The sequence below is a fragment of the Gymnoscopelus braueri genome (assembly GCF_963280865.1).
Source record: "Gymnoscopelus braueri genome assembly, chromosome: 8".
Lineage (NCBI taxonomy): Eukaryota > Metazoa > Chordata > Actinopteri > Myctophiformes > Myctophidae > Gymnoscopelus > Gymnoscopelus braueri.
Window position 1 is genome coordinate 33,361,423 of NC_137609.1, and position 20,239 is coordinate 33,381,661.

Genomic DNA, 20,239 nt, shown 5'->3' on the forward strand with positions numbered 1-20,239 from the left:
AATTTGGGCATATTTTCCTTGCCTAATTTGCATATTTAAATATACAATTTGAGAAAACTTGTAATACGATAAATCATCGTCTTCATGTAAGTAATCAACTCAGAAAGTTTCATTATGATAACTCTTTTTAAAATGTTGTCATTTTTTGACCTGTCGTGTACGTATGGGGAAAATTACAAAATGTGTGATAACCATGAAAAAGCTGCTCCTGTGGTGAGGTTATCATACATTTATTTACTCGTATTGACCCTCCGAACAATTTAATATAGGTTTGGTTTTGCCCACTCTTTCGATAATAATTGCTCAATTTTGGGGCTCTGGCTCATGGACTACAGGGGGAATCTTCTAAGAGAAAACATTAAACGAGCACAAATGGACAGTTTGTTGCAACTTATTTTTTTGAGTTACAAATGCTTTTAATGTGCTGTTTTATTTCATCAAAAACTATAATTAATTAATAACTGGCTGCATTTGGGTTGTATGTGACATTTTGTTAAAATAATTATCCTTTCAGGTTCAGCAAATCAACATCCACGTCAACTTTCCAGTATGGCATTCAAACTAAAGGCATAGAAATTGACGCGTATGTATCTGCTAAATATAAAATGACTAGTCTAGCAGCAAAGATTAACTGATATTTTAGGTTTCTTTTTTTTTCTTTGGAAAATGGGACACCAAGTTATTGAAAGTGTGATATATTTCATGGATAGGTAGCGTAGTAGGATATTAATCATAGACTGATATTAATACATTTTATTTTGAAAAACCAAGCCCGTCAGTGTATCGTTGCTGCTGGCTGCCTGTGTTGCCATGTCCGTTTATTATAAGGGACCTTTGGCTTGATTTTGTTTTTTGCTTGTAAATTTGGTTAGTTCCAGTTTTTTTTTGGCTTGTTTCTAAAGTGTAGTTGCTTATTTGGGCTTGTGTCCTAATGTTGTTAAAACCTATTTTCTCAGACATTTTCAAGTTAAAGTATTTTTCCGCGGACCCCCATCTGAAAAGATGTTATGCCAGGGACTCCCCATACAAGATTTGTGTTGTTAAAATGTGTAAAAAAAATATTATAATTTTTTTCACATTTTCTTCAAGAACAAACAAAAGAATAGCAGATGCAAAGCATTGTGAGCTTGTAGATCTGCTATTTTCAAATAGTCAATGTATATGTTTAATAATAATAATGATAAACTTTATTTGTATAGCACCTTTCATGACATCAAATGCAGCCCAAAGTGCTTTACATAAAAAAGATGGGAAAAAAATAGATCGATAAAAGAAAAATAACACAATATTAAACAATTAAAGGACGAAGGTCTCGCTTCTTTTGGGCTTGATTTCATAGCTTGTTTCTCTCGCAACATCTGGCAACACTGCCTGTGCTCTGCTAGCATCTTGGTCTGTTCTGTCCTGTCATCATCTCATCGGACAACTACCAGAATGCCTGGATTTGAATATGGCGATTGTGAGGTGAATTCAGTTCACGTTATTTTTTCATAAACTAAAGCAAAAAATAAAAACAGGATCAACGAGGTTGCATTCTGTGGAAATAATTAACACGATTTAGTATTAGCTAACCCTGAAACATGACTGGAGTCATCAGTCATGACGAAACTTCAACCTGGTGTTTGCACTTTCTCCATTTACAGCCCGTACATCTACTAAACGTTCAGATGTCAAATATAAAGTGCTTAACCCATGGCCACGGATGTTACAATTAACTTACGGTGGGTATAAATACCCGTATCTTCCGTATTGTTCAATAAGAAGCATTTTAATCCGATCGGTGGACATTTCCTCATAGTTGTAATGGATCAGTGTACAATACACATCCCAACCGATAGGGTTGCGTGCTTGAAAGTATATCGAGAAAATTCGGAGAAAATGGCCACCGACCGGATTAAAATGCTTGTTATAGAACAATATGGAGGATACGGATACTTCGGAGGGCCCGTGCATAATTGTAACATCCGTGGCCATGGGTTATGCACTTTTATATTTGAAATATGAACGTTAATGTAAATGTGCGGGCTGTAAATGGAGGAAGTGCAAACACCAGGTTGAAGTTCAGCCGTGACGGACGAGCGTCGTGTGATCCATGGCTAAGCGTTATCCAATGTTGTGCAACCTAAGCTATATAACTCTTAACTATTTGTAGAGTGGTTAAAGCAAGCCTTTGTTTGGTGCTTTTATGTCTTTAATAATGTCACTCTGTGCCTGTGGGATTTGATTTATGTTGCTAATCAGCTAGCCGGGGGGTGGCTATAGAGGCTTCTCTTCGCGACACTTGTGCACGCTTAGCGGCAAACAGCTGATACCGCAGGGTTGCCATGTCCGCTTATTATAAGTGACTTTTCTGTGAAGTTGTTTGTACATTATTGGTGGTTGCGTTTTTTTGGGCTTGTTTCACAATTTTGTAATTATTTGAACCAGTGGTTCTTAAATATTTTCATGTAATTGAGCCCCAAATTAACATGTAGTTGTCCCTATAACCCACATCTGAAAATGTTTTGTGCCAGGGAGCCCCGCATACCAGATTTGTGTTGTGTTGTCCAAATATTCCATATTTTATTTCAAGATTTCTTTTGAAAATAGCAGATCTACAATTAAACTCACAACGCGTTGGCTATTTTCAATAAAGGCCTAAGGCCTTAGTCGCTTCTTTTGGGCTTGTTTTCCTAGACCTGGTTGCTTATTTCTCTCGCAGAATCTGGCAAAACTGGCTGATCCGCTGTGGGCGGAAGCAGAGAGATAAGCAACAACCACTAGCGCATCGTCCTAGAATTAAATGAGAATACTTATTTGATGGTTAATAATCGTTAAGAAATGAGCCGTAAAGACAAAAGACTGAGGATCGATTTCAGCCCCGGACACGTGGAGGTGGTGGAGGTAATGTAGACATGATGATGAAGATGATGATGATGAGGAAGAGAAACCATGTCCTTAAAACACCGATTCGCAAGATAGATAACAAGCAGTGGTGGTGGTGGTAAAAGTACTCACATTTCTTACTTAAATAAAAGCATCAATACTGCAATGCAGAAATACTCTGTTACAAGTAAAAGTCCAGTATTTAAAATTGACTTGAGTAAAAGTACAAAAGTATTGGTATCAAAATATACTCCAAAAGTAGAAAGCACTCATTCATTATGCAGAATATGTCCCGTTTTACAAGTTTTCAAATGGAAAATACCAGATCTTCAAGCTCAGCTCATCGCAAGACACGGAACCAGTATATTATCAACACAGTGTTATGGTTCTGGGAGAGTGTGTTATATTATTACTGTTGTTTTATGGTTGTTTAATTCATTAATTAAAACATTTGCCCGCACAGCATCGGCCAGGCCCAGTCAAAATTAGTTAAGTAAAGATAGAACGAGATTCACGGATTCGCCGGATTCGCAACAGATTCACTCTTACGGCCTCAATAGCTATTGAACAAACCCATCCTAAATCACAAAAAACGTATTGTTCTTATCCTGATTTGATAAAAAACTAACTACAACATGCTATGAACCCCAGAAGGCTAACCTCCGAGTGTATGAGATTATAATAGCTTTGCGGGCAGCAGACGGCAAGCGGAGCGGTTAGGGACCGTCTCCAAAGTGCAACACCCAAAGTGAAAATATTCAATAACTTTACTTATATGCAAAGTATCATCACCAAATTTACACCACATATCAATGGTGCACACATGATTGCACTACAACATTTATTTACTAAAATAAATAATTTAATTAATTTTGGTGAATTTTAAAGAGGAACTTTGCTCAATAGCGTACCACTTATGAAGTGTAGGACCATGAAAATCCCTATTAATACTAAGGGGCTCCCCCATGTCATACTACAGCAATTAGTTTGTTACATTTTCAATTTGTTTAATTTTGGTGAATTTCTATGTGCAAATTTGGTCGATAGCTTAACACTTATGAGGTGTAGGACCATGAAATTCTATTTTCACCTCTAGGGGGGTCCACCAGGTCAAACTACAGCAATTAGTTTGGTAGAATTTCATTACGTTTACCGAGATGCACAGAAATACACAGTAGTATGCTGAAAAACAGACATACAGTCAGCCCCGAAGGCCCCCTCCCCTCTTTACCCCCCCACTACCCCCCCCACCCCCCCATGCCCAGAAATATAAGGAAACATGTACAAACACAGACACCTCCTTCCCTCCTCCTATCTCTCCTATCCACCCTTCTCCCCCTCTCATCCTCAACCCCCCCATCCACATACACACAGGCACGCGCACGCACACACACGTAGGCACACACACACGTGCACGCACGCACGCAGGCACGCACACACACACACACACACACACACACACACACACACACACACACACACACACACACACACACACACACACACACACACACACACACACACACACACACACACACACACACACACACACAGACTGTGGCCCCAAATGACCCCTCATACAGAAATTATACATTGTATCACCTGTGCCCACCCAATGCTCCAGCTATCCAATCACAATAGATCTGGTACACTTTCTCGCATACTCCATATCCAATCAGAATAGCTAGGGTACACTTTCTCGCACTCTCTCTCCCACCTACTCATCACATGGGCATAGAATAAGTCAAAGTAAAGAAATCCACCAGAATTTATATCATTTCAGCCTTCAACATGCAGAAGAGATTTAGTGTTGTAGTGGCTCTCCAGCTAGAACAATATGAAGAGCGTCAAAAATGAAATAAAGATCATAAAAACCTTGTCTGATTATCATTTGAATCAAATATACCCAAAATTAAATAAACTGGTTTATTTATGAATTTAAACTAAATCAGTAAAAACGCCTAGCTCTCTCAGTGTTTAATGTGATATAGTAACGCATAAATGCAAGTATTTGCCATATATATGATATGAATTGTTTGGGATTGAGATAAAGTCAATGTATGATGATCATTTGTTAAGTTAAAATTCATATTAGTATTGTTTTTTAAAACAAATATCCCCCGGGTCAAAATGACCCGCGAACAGAACCAGTGTTCGAACCAGAGTTGAATCCGAACAGAACTTGAGGGTTAACACTTATGGGATGTAGGACCATGAAACTCCTTATCACCACTAGGGGACTCCCCAGAGTAATACTACAGCAATTAGTTTGATAAAATTTCATTTAGTTTAATTTGGGTGAATTTGTACGTGGAATTTTGCTCAATAGTTTACCACTTATGGGATGTAGGACCATGAAACTCCTTATCACCACTAGGGGACTCCCCAGAGTCATACTACAGCGATTAGTTTGGTAAAATGTACTTTCGTTTAATTTTGGTGAATTTCTATGTGGAACTTTACTCAATAGCTCAACACTCATGAGATGTAGGACCATGAAACTCCTTATAACAACTAGAGGACTCCCCAGAGTCATACTACAGCAATTAGTTTGGTAAAATTTACTTTCGTTTAATTTTGACTAATTTTTACATGGTATTTTGCTCAATAGCTCACCACTTATGGGATGTAGGACCATGAAACTCCTTATCACCATTAGGGGACTCCCCAGAGTCATACTACAGCAATTAGTTTGGTAACATTTCAATTCGTTTAATTTTGGTGAATTCTTATGTAATCTAGTGATTTTTATGTGGAACTTTGCTCAATAGCTTAACAATAATGAGATGTAGGACCATGAAACTCCTTATCACCACTAGGGGACTCCCCAGAGTCATACTACAGCAATTAGTTCGGTCAAATTTCATTTCGTTTAATTTTGGTGAATTTTTATGTAATCTAGTGATTTTTATGTGGAACTTTGCTCAATAGCTTAACACTTATGAGATGTAGGACCATGAAACTCCTTATCACCACTAGGGGACTCCCCAGAGTCATACTACAGCAATTAGTTTGGTAAAATTTCATTTCGTTTAATTTTGGTGAATTTTCAAGTGCAATTTTGCTCAATAGCTTAAAACCTATAGGATGTAGGACCATGAAACTCCTTATCACCACTAGGGGACTCCCCAGAGTCATACTACAGCAATTAGTTCGGTCAAATTTCATTTCGTTTAATTTTGGTGAATTTTCAAGTGCAATTTTGCTCAATAGCTTAAAACCTATAGGATGTAGGACCATGAAACTCCATATCACCTTCTAGGGGGCTCCCCAGAGTCATACTACAGCAATTAGTTCGGTCAAATTTCATTTCGTTTAATTTTGGTGAATTTTTATGTAATCTAGTGATTTTTATGTGGAACTTTGCTCAATAGCTTAACACTTATGAGATGTAGGACCATGAAACTCCTTATCACCACTAGGGGACTCCCCAGAGTCATACTACAGCAATTAGTTTGGTCAAATTTCATTTCGTTTAATTTTGGTGAATTTTTATGTACTCTAGTGATTTTTATGTGGAACTTTGCTCAATAGCTTAACACTTATGAGATGTAGGACCATGAAACTCCTTATCACCACTAGGGGACTCCCCAGAGTCATACTACAGCAATTAGTTTGGTAAAATTTCATTTCGTTTAATTTTGGTGAATTTTCAAGTGCAATTTTGCTCAATAGCTTAAAACCTATAGGATGTAGGACCATGAAACTCCTTATCACCACTAGGGGACTCCCCAGAGTCATACTACAGCAATTAGTTCGGTCAAATTTCATTTCGTTTAATTTTGGTGAATTTTCAAGTGCAATTTTGCTCAATAGCTCACCACTTATGGGATGTAGGACCATGAAACTCCATATCACCTCTAGGGGACTCCCCAGAGTCATACTACAGCAATTAGTTCGGTCAAATTTCATTTCGTTTAATTTTGGTGAATTCTTATGTAATCTAGTGATTTTTATGTGGAACTTTGCTCAATAGCTTAACAATAATGAGATGTAGGACCATGAAACTCCTTATCACCACTAGGGGACTCCCCAGAGTCATACTACAGCAATTAGTTTGGTCAAATTTCATTTCGTTTAATTTTGGTGAATTTTTATGTAATCTAGTGATTTTTATGTGGAACTTTGCTCAATAGCTTAACACTTATGAGATGTAGGACCATGAAACTCCTTATCACCACTAGGGGACTCCCCAGAGTCATACTACAGCAATTAGTTTGGTAAATTTTCATTTCGTTTAATTTTGGTGAATTTTCAAGTGCAATTTTGCTCAATAGCTTAAAACCTATAGGATGTAGGACCATGAAACTCCATATCACCTTCTAGGGGGCTCCCCAGAGTCATACTACAGCAATTAGTTCGGTCAAATTTCATTTCGTTTAATTTTGGTGAATTTTTATGTAATCTAGTGATTTTTATGTGGAACTTTGCTCAATAGCTTAACACTTATGAGATGTAGGACCATGAAACTCCTTATCACCACTAGGGGACTCCCCAGAGTCATACTACAGCAATTAGTTTGGTAAAATTTCATTTCGTTTAATTTTGGTGAATTTTCAAGTGCAATTTTGCTCAATAGCTTAAAACCTATAGGATGTAGGACCATGAAACTCCTTATCACCACTAAGGGACTCCCCAGAGTCATACTACAGCAATTAGTTCGGTCAAATTTCATTTCGTTTAATTTTGGTGAATTTTCAAGTGCAATTTTGCTCAATAGCTTAAAACCTATAGGATGTAGGACCATGAAACTCCATATCATCTCTAGGGGGTTCCCCAGAGTCATACTACAGCAATTAGTTCGGTCAAATTTCATTTTGTTTAATTTTGGTGAATTTTTATGTAATCTAGTGATTTTTATGTGGAACTTTGCTCAATAGCTTAACACTTATGAGATGTAGGACCATGAAACTCCTTATCACCACTAGGGGACTCCCCAGAGTCATACTACAGCAATCAGTTTGGTAAAATTTCATTTCGTTTAATTTTGGTGAATTTTCAAGTGCAATTTTGCTCAATAGCTTAAAACCTATAGGATGTAGGACCATGAAACTCCTTATCACCACTAGGGGACTCCCCAGAGTCATACTACAGCAATTAGTTTGGTCAAATTTCATTTCGTTTAATTTTGGTGAATTTTTATGTAATCTAGTGATTTTTATGTGGAACTTTGCTCAATAGCTTAACACTTATGAGATGTAGGACCATGAAACTCCTTATCACCACTAGGGGACTCCCCAGAGTCATACTACAGCAATTAGTTCGGTCAAATTTCATTTTGTTTAATTTTGGTGAATTTTTATGTAATCTAGTGATTTTTATGTGGAACTTTGCTCAATAATACTTATGAGATGTAGGACCATGAAACTCCTTATCACCACTAGGGGACTCCCCAGAGTCATACTACAGCAATTAGTTTGGTAAAATTTCATTTCGTTTAATTTTGGTGAATTTTCAAGTGCAATTTTGCTCAATAGCTTAAAACCTATAGGATGTAGGACCATGAAACTCCTTATCACCACTAGGGGACTCCCCAGAGTCATACTACAGCAATTAGTTCGGTCAAATTTCATTTCGTTTAATTTTGGTGAATTTTCAAGTGCAATTTTGCTCAATAGCTTAAAACCTATAGGATGTAGGACCATGAAACTCCATATCACCTCTAGGGGGCTCCCCAGAGTCATACTACAGCAATTAGTTCGGTCAAATTTCATTTCGTTTAATTTTGGTGAATTTTTATGTAATCTAGTGATTTTTATGTGGAACTTTGCTCAATAGCTTAACACTTATGAGATGTAGGACCATGAAACTCCTTATCACCACTAGGGGACTCCCCAGAGTCATACTACAGCAATTAGTTCGGTCAAATTTCATTTCGTTTAATTTTGGTGAATTTTTATGTAATCTAGTGATTTTTATGTGGAACTTTGCTCAATAGCTTAACACTTATGAGATGTAGGATCATGACACTCCTTATCACCACTAGGGGACTCCCCAGAGTCATACTACAGCAATTAGTTCGGTCAAATTTCATTTTGTTTAATTTTGGTGAATTTTTATGTAATCTAGTGATTTTTATGTGGAACTTTGCTCAATAGCTTAACACTTATGAGATGTAGGACCATGAAACTCCTTATCACCACTAGGGGACTCCCCAGAGTCATACTACAGCAATTAGTTCGGTCAAATTTCATTTCGTTTAATTTTGGTGAATTTTCAAGTGCAATTTTGCTCAATAGCTTAAAACCTATAGGATGTAGGACCATGAAACTCCTTATCACCACTAGGGGACTCCCCAGAGTCATACTACAGCAATTAGTTCGGTCAAATTTCATTTCGTTTAATTTTGGTGAATTTTCAAGTGCAATTTTGCTCAATAGCTTAAAACCTATAGGATGTAGGACCATGAAACTCCATATCACCTCTAGGGGGCTCCCCAGAGTCATACTACAGCAATTAGTTCGGTCAAATTTCATTTCGTTTAATTTTGGTGAATTTTTATGTAATCTAGTGATTTTTATGTGGAACTTTGCTCAATAGCTTAACACTTATGAGATGTAGGACCATGAAACTCCTTATCACCACTAGGGGACTCCCCAGAGTCATACTACAGCAATTAGTTCGGTCAAATTTCATTTCGTTTAATTTTGGTGAATTTTCAAGTGCAATTTTGCTCAATAGCTTAAAACCTATAGGATGTAGGACCATGAAACTCCTTATCACCACTAGGGGACTCCCCAGAGTCATACTACAGCAATTAGTTCGGTCAAATTTCATTTCGTTTAATTTTGGTGAATTTTCAAGTGCAATTTTGCTCAATAGCTTAAAACCTATAGGATGTAGGACCATGAAACTCCATATCACCTCTAGGGGGCTCCCCAGAGTCATACTACAGCAATTAGTTCGGTCAAATTTCATTTCGTTTAAATTTGGTGAATTTTTATGTAATCTAGTGATTTTTATGTGGAACTTTGCTCAATAGCTTAACACTTATGAGATGTAGGACCATGAAACTCCTTATCACCACTAGGGGACTCCCCAGAGTCATACTACAGCAATTAGTTCGGTCAAATTTCATTTCGTTTAATTTTGGTGAATTTTTATGTAATCTAGTGATTTTTATGTGGAACTTTGCTCAATAGCTTAACACTTATGAGATGTAGGACCATGAAACTCCTTATCACCACTAGGGGACTCCCCAGAGTCATACTACAGCAATTAGTTCGGTCAAATTTCATTTTGTTTAATTTTGGTGAATTTTTATGTAATCTAGTGATTTTTATGTGGAACTTTGCTCAATAGCTTAACACTTATGAGATGTAGGACCATGAAACTCCTTATCACCACTAGGGGACTCCCCAGAGTCATACTACAGCAATTAGTTTGGTAAATTTTCATTTCGTTTAATTTTGGTGAATTTTCAAGTGCAATTTTGCTCAATAGCTTAAAACCTATAGGATGTAGGACCATGAAACTCCTTATCACCACTAGGGGACTCCCCAGAGTCATACTACAGCAATTAGTTCGGTAAAATTTCATTTCGTTTAATTTTGGTGAATTTTCAAGTGCAATTTTGCTCAATAGCTTAAAACCTACCGCCCTAATCTGAGTTCCCAGAAGCTCCGCTCAACCCCTTCTGACCTGCTACCTGAGGTGATCAGAAGGATTATGAGATCAGACTTCAGCAGCATCTCTTGCAGAAGGTATATTAATATAACAGGTTTAACACGCATGCATGTACGCACTCCTATACTGTTTTTACGATGCTGGAGGTTCTTTCCATGACAATGTTTAAGGCCGTTTATGGAGCAATCTATGCTTGCTGAACCAAAGAGTTGTACTTTGACCCTGGATTTGAGTAATAAAGTTGGTAGGCATGAAAGAAATGTTGTCATGTTGATTGTTGTTGATTATGAAATTGCTTGACAGAGCAGGTTAACACATTTTGGTTTGACGTTATAAAAAGTCTTTGCTTACTGCTTACATAGCAGTCTTGTAAATGTATGTAAATAGTTGATCTACAGGATACTATATAAAAGCTCACAGTGCATACCTGGAAATTATGTGTTTTTCCTTGTTTAAGCCTTGTGGGCTGTTTACATTCATTCACTTTAATACGTTAGGGAACCGTGCTTTAGATTACTGGGTCCTAATAGGATCCCATCTAATGCATTTAGATTAATAACGCTAATCTAGTCAATGTTATACTAATTTCATAATAAAATTGTAAACATAGTGTAATGTTGCATAGTCATATTAAGAAAATTGCTAACCCGCTCATAAGGTAAGTTCATATTGGAAAGAAAATGTCATCAGTATCTAAGTCAGGGTTATGTTGGTATCATATATCATGGTGAGTAGCATGTCATGATACTGACCCATATTAAGTACTGTCGCCATTGGGCATCCATACCATATTCATAAATAACATGTAGTACCATACACAGACATAAAAGGTTAGCAGGGCCAGCCAGGCAGTACCTTATATGTATGGCATTACACCAGGAGCCTGATCAGAGGTGGGGGTCACCCAAAGTAACAAAATCTGTATGGTAACGGAGGGTCAATATACGTACTTTGAAACATGAAAGCCTTTTCAGATGAGAAAGATGATCTAAGAGACTAAGTCCATGTTTATGATGTCTACAAATGCATCTGTTACCATGGCACAATCATGTCACCTGTTTTAATTTACACAAAGTATCAAAGACATTTGTTCTAAATAAAGGTCATGTTTAGTCAATATTGGCCTTGGGTCTATTACTCTCTGAATCTGTCCTGAAGTTCTTATCTTGCCATAATTCAATTATTCAACCTAAATGAATGTGCACCACACTATATAAACCAAATCAGATGTATTAGAGTTGTGCTGTAATATTAGTAATGAAAAGGTATAGGGTGAGTAATGATAAAAAATAAGTTACAGTAAGGTGTAATAATCATGTAACAACAGGTTTCGTGTAATAAGACAATACCGACATCACTCTGACTCATATGGCAACGGGTTTTGTTGCCTTGACAGATGGAGGGACGGACGGACAGACAGACAGACAAGATCTAGAGGTTTTCATAATAAACAAGGACCCTTCCCCTTAATCTCTCTTCTCCTCCTCATCCCTTGGTGTTGGTCTGTGTCACATCAGTGCAATTGTAACTAACACTGGGCTGACTCAGGTGCACGTCCCCAGTAAGGCCTGCAACTAACTCCACTTCCAGGGACCCGTTCCCCAGAGTTTCTGTGTGTATGTTCAGAAGATGTTGACCATTATCAAGAGGTGGAAAAAGAATAGCAGGCCATGTTAGCACAAGACAGTCAGTAATCCTCATGTCCCTATATGACATGGGGAACTTCGCCTGTCTTCTCTCAATGTGCTATGCAAGCACTCTTTTACTCATGACAAGCAGATGTATGGATGGATGTATAAATGAAGGCACTGCAGGCCAAAAATACATATACAAGTAATTCTACATTGGACATTTAAGTTTAAATAAGACTTAGATGCCATTCGATGCCATTGGGTAGATAATGCACTTGGGGATAACCATACATCACTGAGGCCTTGTGGACATTAGCTACTCAGAGAGAGCAAGGTCTTGATACCACAAAAGATGTTCGACAAGAAGAGGACTAGGGATATAGAGGACTTGGGATATAGAACAGAATGACCCTGTTAGTGAATAACAATAATGCTTAGAAACAAATCATAACATAACATAGTCATTTATGTTGCCATGGTAATATTTATAAGCTCTTATATGACATTAATGGTTAGTGCAGACCGCAAATGCGCACATGAAATTTTACCAAACTAATTGCTGTAGTATGACTCTGGGGAGTCCCCTAGTGGTGATAAGGAGTTTCATGGTCCTACATCTCATAAGTGTTAAGCTATTGAGCAAAGTTCCACATAAAAATCACTAGATTACATAAAAATTCACCAAAATTAAACGAAATGAAATTTGACCGAACTAATTGCTGTAGTATGACTCTGGGGAGCCCCCTAGTGGTGATAAGGAGTTTCATGGTCCTACATCTCATAAGTGTTAAGCTATTGAGCAAAGTTCCACATAAAAATCACTAGATTACATAACAATTCACCAAAATTAAACTAAATGAAATTTGACCGAACTAATTGCTGTAGTATGACTCTGGGGAGTCCCCTAGTGGTGATAAGGAGTTTCATGGTCCTACATCTCATAAGTGTTAAGCTATTGAGCAAAGTTCCACATAAAAATCACTAGATTACATAAAAATTCACCAAAATTAAACGAAATGAAATTTGACCGAACTAATTGCTGTAGTATGACTCTGGGGAGCCCCCTAGAGGTGATATGGAGTTTCATGGTCCTACATCCTATAGGTTTTAAGCTATTGAGCAAAATTGCACTTGAAAATTCACCAAAATTAAACGAAATGAAATTTGGCCGAACTAATTGCTGTAGTATGACTCTGGGGAGTCCCCTAGTGGTGATAAGGAGTTTCATGGTCCTACATCCTATAGGTTTTAAGCTATTGAGCAAAATTGCACTTGAAAATTCACCAAAATTAAACAAAATGAAATTTTACCAAACTAATTGCTATAGTATGACTCTGGGGAGTCCCCTAGTGGTGATAAGGAGTTTCATGGTCCTACATCTCATAAGTGTTAAGCTATTGAGCAAAGTTCCACATAAAAATCACTAGATTACATAAAAATTCACCAAAATTAAACGAAATGAAATTTGACCGAACTAATTGCTGTAGTATGACTCTGGGGAGTCCCCTAGTGGTGATAAGGAGTTTCATGGTCCTACATCTCATAAGTGTTAAGCTATTGAGCAAAGTTCCACATAAAAATCACTAGATTACATAAAAATTCACCAAAATTAAACGAAATGAAATTTGACCGAACTAATTGCTGTAGTATGACTCTGGGGAGTCCCCTAGTGGTGATAAGGAGTTTCATGGTCCTACATCTCATAAGTGTTAAGCTATTGAGCAAAGTTCCACATAAAAATCACTAGATTACATAAAAATTCACCAAAATTAAACAAAATGAAATTTGACCGAACTAATTGCTGTAGTATGACTCTGGGGAGCCCCCTAGAAGGTGATATGGAGTTTCATGGTCCTACATCCTATAGGTTTTAAGCTATTGAGCAAAATTGCACTTGAAAATTCACCAAAATTAAACTAAATGAAATTTGACCGAACTAATTGCTGTAGTATGACTCTGGGGAGTCCCCTAGTGGTGATAAGGAGTTTCATGGTCCTACATCCTATAGGTTTTAAGCTATTGAGCAAAATTGCACTTGAAAATTCACCAAAATTAAACGAAATGAAATTTTACCAAACTAATTGCTGTAGTATGACTCTGGGGAGTCCCCTAGTGGTGATAAGGAGTTTCATGGTCCTACATCTCATAAGTGTTAAGCTATTGAGCAAAGTTCCACATAAAAATCACTAGATTACATAAAAATTCACCAAAATTAAACGAAATGAAATTTGACCGAACTAATTGCTGTAGTATGACTCTGGGGAGTCCCCTAGTGGTGATAAGGAGTTTCATGGTCCTACATCTCATAAGTGTTAAGCTATTGAGCAAAGTTCCACATAAAAATCACTAGATTACATAAAAATTCACCAAAATTAAACGAAATGAAATTTGACCGAACTAATTGCTGTAGTATGACTCTGGGGAGCCCCCTAGTGGTGATAAGGAGTTTCATGGTCCTACATCTCATAAGTGTTTAGCTATTGAGCAAAGTTCCACATAAAAATCAATAGATTACATAAAAATTCACCAAAATTAAACAAATTGAAATTTTACCAAACTAATTGCTGTAGTATGACTCTGGGGAGCCCCCTAGTGGTGATAAGGAGTTTCATGGTCCTACATCTCATAAGTGTTAAGCTATTGAGCAAAGTTCCACATAAAAATCACTAGATTACATAAAAATTCACCAAAATTAAACGAAATGAAATTTGACCGAACTAATTGCTGTAGTATGACTCTGGGGAGCCCCCTAGTGGTGATAAGGAGTTTCATGGTCCTACATCTCATAAGTGTTTAGCTATTGAGCAAAGTTCCACATAAAAATCACTAGATTACATAAAAATTCACCAAAATTAAACGAAATGAAATTTGACCGAACTAATTGCTGTAGTATGACTCTGGGGAGTCCCCTAGTGGTGATAAGGAGTTTCATGGTCCTACATCCTATAGGTTTTAAGCTATTGAGCAAAATTGCACTTGAAAATTCACCAAAATTAAACGAAATGAAATTTTACCAAACTAATTGCTGTAGTATGACTCTGGGGAGTCCCCTAGTGGTGATAAGGAGTTTCATGGTCCTACATCTCATAAGTGTTAAGCTATTGAGCAAAGTTCCACATAAAAATCACTAGATTACATAACAATTCACCAAAATTAAACGAAATGAAATTTGACCGAACTAATTGCTGTAGTATGACTCTGGGGAGTCCCCTAGTGGTGATAAGGAGTTTCATGGTCCTACATCTCATAAGTGTTAAGCTATTGAGCAAAGTTCCACATAAAAATCACTAGATTACATAAAAATTCACCAAAATTAAACGAAATGAAATTTGACCGAACTAATTGCTGTAGTATGACTCTGGGGAGCCCCCTAGAGGTGATATGGAGTTTCATGGTCCTACATCCTATAGGTTTTAAGCTATTGAGCAAAATTGCACTTGAAAATTCACCAAAATTAAACGAAATGAAATTTGACCGAACTAATTGCTGTAGTATGACTCTGGGGAGTCCCCTAGTGGTGATAAGGAGTTTCATGGTCCTACATCCTATAGGTTTTAAGCTATTGAGCAAAATTGCACTTGAAAATTCACCAAAATTAAACGAAATGAAATTTTACCAAACTAATTGCTGTAGTATGACTCTGGGGAGTCCCCTAGTGGTGATAAGGAGTTTCATGGTCCTACATCTCATAAGTGTTAAGCTATTGAGCAAAGTTCCACATAAAAATCACTAGATTACATAAAAATTCACCAAAATTAAACGAAATGAAATTTGACCGAACTAATTACTGTAGTATGACTCTGGGGAGTCCCCTAGTGGTGATAAGGAGTTTCATGGTCCTACATCTCATAAGTGTTAAGCTATTGAGCAAAGTTCCACATAAAAATCACTAGATTACATAAAAATTCACCAAAATTAAACGAAATGAAATTTGACCGAACTAATTGCTGTAGTATGACTCTGGGGAGCCCCCTAGTGGTGATAAGGAGTTTCATGGTCCTACATCTCATAAGTGTTTAGCTATTGAGCAAAGTTCCACATAAAAATCAATAGATTACATAAAAATTCACCAAAATTAAACAAATTGAAATTTTACCAAACTAATTGCTGTAGTATGACTCTGGGGAGCCCCCTAGTGGTGATAAGGAGTTTCATGGTCCTACACCTCATAAGAGTTGAGCCATTGAGCAAAATTCCACATAAAAATTCACCAAAATTAAACGAAATGAAATTTGACCGAACTAATTGCTGTAGTATGACTCTGGGGAGTCCCCTAGTGGTGATAAGGAGTTTCATGGTCCTACATCCTATAGGTTTTAAGCTATTGAGCAAAATTGCACTTGAAAATTCACCAAAATTAAACGAAATGAAATTTGACCGAACTAATTGCTGTAGTATGACTCTGGGGAGTCCCCTAGTGGTGATAAGGAGTTTCATGGTCCTACATCCTATAGGTTTTAAGCTATTGAGCAAAATTGCACTTGAAAATTCACCAAAATTAAACGAAATGAAATTTTACCAAACTAATTGCTGTAGTATGACTCTGGGGAGTCCCCTAGTGGTGATAAGGAGTTTCATGGTCCTACATCTCATAAGTGTTAAGCTATTGAGCAAAGTTCCACATAAAAATCACTAGATTACATAAAAATTCACCAAAATTAAACGAAATGAAATTTGACCGAACTAATTGCTGTAGTATGACTCTGGGGAGTCCCCTAGTGGTGATAAGGAGTTTCATGGTCCTACATCTCATAAGTGTTAAGCTATTGAGCAAAGTTCCACATAAAAATCACTAGATTACATAAAAATTCACCAAAATTAAACGAAATGAAATTTGACCGAACTAATTGCTGTAGTATGACTCTGGGGAGCCCCCTAGTGGTGATAAGGAGTTTCATGGTCCTACATCTCATAAGTGTTTAGCTATTGAGCAAAGTTCCACATAAAAATCACTAGATTACATAAAAATTCACCAAAATTAAACGAAATGAAATTTGACCGAACTAATTGCTGTAGTATGACTCTGGGGAGTCCCCTAGTGGTGATAAGGAGTTTCATGGTCCTACATCCTATAGGTTTTAAGCTATTGAGCAAAATTGCACTTGAAAATTCACCAAAATTAAACGAAATGAAATTTTACCAAACTAATTGCTGTAGTATGACTCTGGGGAGTCCCCTAGTGGTGATAAGGAGTTTCATGGTCCTACATCTCATAAGTGTTAAGCTATTGAGCAAAGTTCCACATAAAAATCACTAGATTACATAACAATTCACCAAAATTAAACGAAATGAAATTTGACCGAACTAATTGCTGTAGTATGACTCTGGGGAGTCCCCTAGTGGTGATAAGGAGTTTCATGGTCCTACATCTCATAAGTGTTAAGCTATTGAGCAAAGTTCCACATAAAAATCACTAGATTACATAAAAATTCACCAAAATTAAACGAAATGAAATTTGACCGAACTAATTGCTGTAGTATGACTCTGGGGAGCCCCCTAGAGGTGATATGGAGTTTCATGGTCCTACATCCTATAGGTTTTAAGCTATTGAGCAAAATTGCACTTGAAAATTCACCAAAATTAAACGAAATGAAATTTGACCGAACTAATTGCTGTAGTATGACTCTGGGGAGTCCCCTAGTGGTGATAAGGAGTTTCATGGTCCTACATCCTATAGGTTTTAAGCTATTGAGCAAAATTGCACTTGAAAATTCACCAAAATTAAACGAAATGAAATTTTACCAAACTAATTGCTGTAGTATGACTCTGGGGAGTCCCCTAGTGGTGATAAGGAGTTTCATGGTCCTACATCTCATAAGTGTTAAGCTATTGAGCAAAGTTCCACATAAAAATCACTAGATTACATAAAAATTCACCAAAATTAAACGAAATGAAATTTGACCGAACTAATTACTGTAGTATGACTCTGGGGAGTCCCCTAGTGGTGATAAGGAGTTTCATGGTCCTACATCTCATAAGTGTTAAGCTATTGAGCAAAGTTCCACATAAAAATCACTAGATTACATAAAAATTCACCAAAATTAAACGAAATGAAATTTGACCGAACTAATTGCTGTAGTATGACTCTGGGGAGTCCCCTAGTGGTGATAAGGAGTTTCATGGTCCTACATCTCATAAGTGTTAAGCTATTGAGCAAAGTTCCACATAAAAATCACTAGATTACATAAAAATTCACCAAAATTAAACGAAATGAAATTTGACCGAACTAATTGCTGTAGTATGACTCTGGGGAGCCCCCTAGTGGTGATAAGGAGTTTCATGGTCCTACATCTCATAAGTGTTTAGCTATTGAGCAAAGTTCCACATAAAAATCAATAGATTACATAAAAATTCACCAAAATTAAACAAATTGAAATTTTACCAAACTAATTGCTGTAGTATGACTCTGGGGAGCCCCCTAGTGGTGATAAGGAGTTTCATGGTCCTACATCTCATAAGTGTTAAGCTATTGAGCAAAGTTCCACATAAAAATCACTAGATTACATAAAAATTCACCAAAATTAAACGAAATGAAATTTGACCGAACTAATTGCTGTAGTATGACTCTGGGGAGCCCCCTAGTGGTGATAAGGAGTTTCATGGTCCTACATCTCATAAGTGTTTAGCTATTGAGCAAAGTTCCACATAAAAATCACTAGATTACATAAAAATTCACCAAAATTAAACGAAATGAAATTTGACCGAACTAATTGCTGTAGTATGACTCTGGGGAGTCCCCTAGTGGTGATAAGGAGTTTCATGGTCCTACATCCTATAGGTTTTAAGCTATTGAGCAAAATTGCACTTGAAAATTCACCAAAATTAAACGAAATGAAATTTTACCAAACTAATTGCTGTAGTATGACTCTGGGGAGTCCCCTAGTGGTGATAAGGAGTTTCATGGTCCTACATCTCATAAGTGTTAAGCTATTGAGCAAAGTTCCATATAAAAATCACTAGATTACATAACAATTCACCAAAATTAAACGAAATGAAATTTGACCGAACTAATTGCTGTAGTATGACTCTGGGGAGTCCCCTAGTGGTGATAAGGAGTTTCATGGTCCTACATCTCATAAGTGTTAAGCTATTGAGCAAAGTTCCACATAAAAATCACTAGATTACATAAAAATTCACCAAAATTAAACGAAATGAAATTTGACCGAACTGATTGCTGTAGTATGACTCTGGGGAGCCCCCTAGAGGTGATATGGAGTTTCATGGTCCTACATCCTATAGGTTTTAAGCTATTGAGCAAAATTGCACTTGAAAATTCACCAAAATTAAACGAAATGAAATTTGACCGAACTAATTGCTGTAGTATGACTCTGGGGAGTCCCCTAGTGGTGATAAGGAGTTTCATGGTCCTACATCCTATAGGTTTTAAGCTATTGAGCAAAATTGCACTTGAAAATTCACCAAAATTAAACGAAATGAAATTTGACCGAACTAATTACTGTAGTATGACTCTGGGGAGTCCCCTAGTGGTGATAAGGAGTTTCATGGTCCTACATCTCATAAGTGTTAAGCTATTGAGCAAAGTTCCACATAAAAATCACTAGATTACATAAAAATTCACCAAAATTAAACGAAATGAAATTTGACCGAACTAATTGCTGTAGTATGACTCTGGGGAGTCCCCTAGTGGTGATAAGGAGTTTCATGGTCCTACATCTCATAAGTGTTAAGCTATTGAGCAAAGTTCCACATAAAAATCACTAGATTACATAAAAATTCACCAAAATTAAACGAAATGAAATTTGACCGAACTAATTGCTGTAGTATGACTCTGGGGAGCCCCCTAGTGGTGATAAGGAGTTTCATGGTCCTACATCTCATAAGTGTTTAGCTATTGAGCAAAGTTCCACATAAAAATCAATAGATTACATAAAAATTCACCAAAATTAAACAAATTGAAATTTTACCAAACTAATTGCTGTAGTATGACTCTGGGGAGCCCCCTAGTGGTGATAAGGAGTTTCATGGTCCTACACCTCATAAGAGTTGAGCCATTGAGCAAAATTCCACATAAAAATTCACCAAAATTAAACGAAATGAAATTTGACCGAACTAATTGCTGTAGTATGACTCTGGGGAGTCCCCTAGTGGTGATAAGG

General features: G+C 36.9%; 1 protein-coding gene across 2 annotated transcripts in view; it reads left to right on the forward strand.

Moving 5' to 3' along the window:
- The first annotated feature begins 1,371 nt into the window (after positions 1 to 1,371).
- The window catches only part of mat2b (methionine adenosyltransferase 2 non-catalytic beta subunit methionine), a 29,994-nt gene continuing 11,126 nt past the window's right edge, over positions 1,372 to 20,239 (forward strand). The window contains exon 1 of one of the 2 annotated variants that reach the window (XM_080435757.1): positions 1,372 to 1,464. In XM_080435757.1, coding sequence (XP_080291883.1) covers positions 1,435 to 1,464 — 30 coding nt within the window. In that variant the 5' untranslated portion in view covers positions 1,372 to 1,434. Of the gene's footprint in view, positions 1,465 to 2,743; positions 2,884 to 20,239 lie in introns of those variants that run through there. The other variant, XM_080435756.1, reaches the window with a different exon arrangement.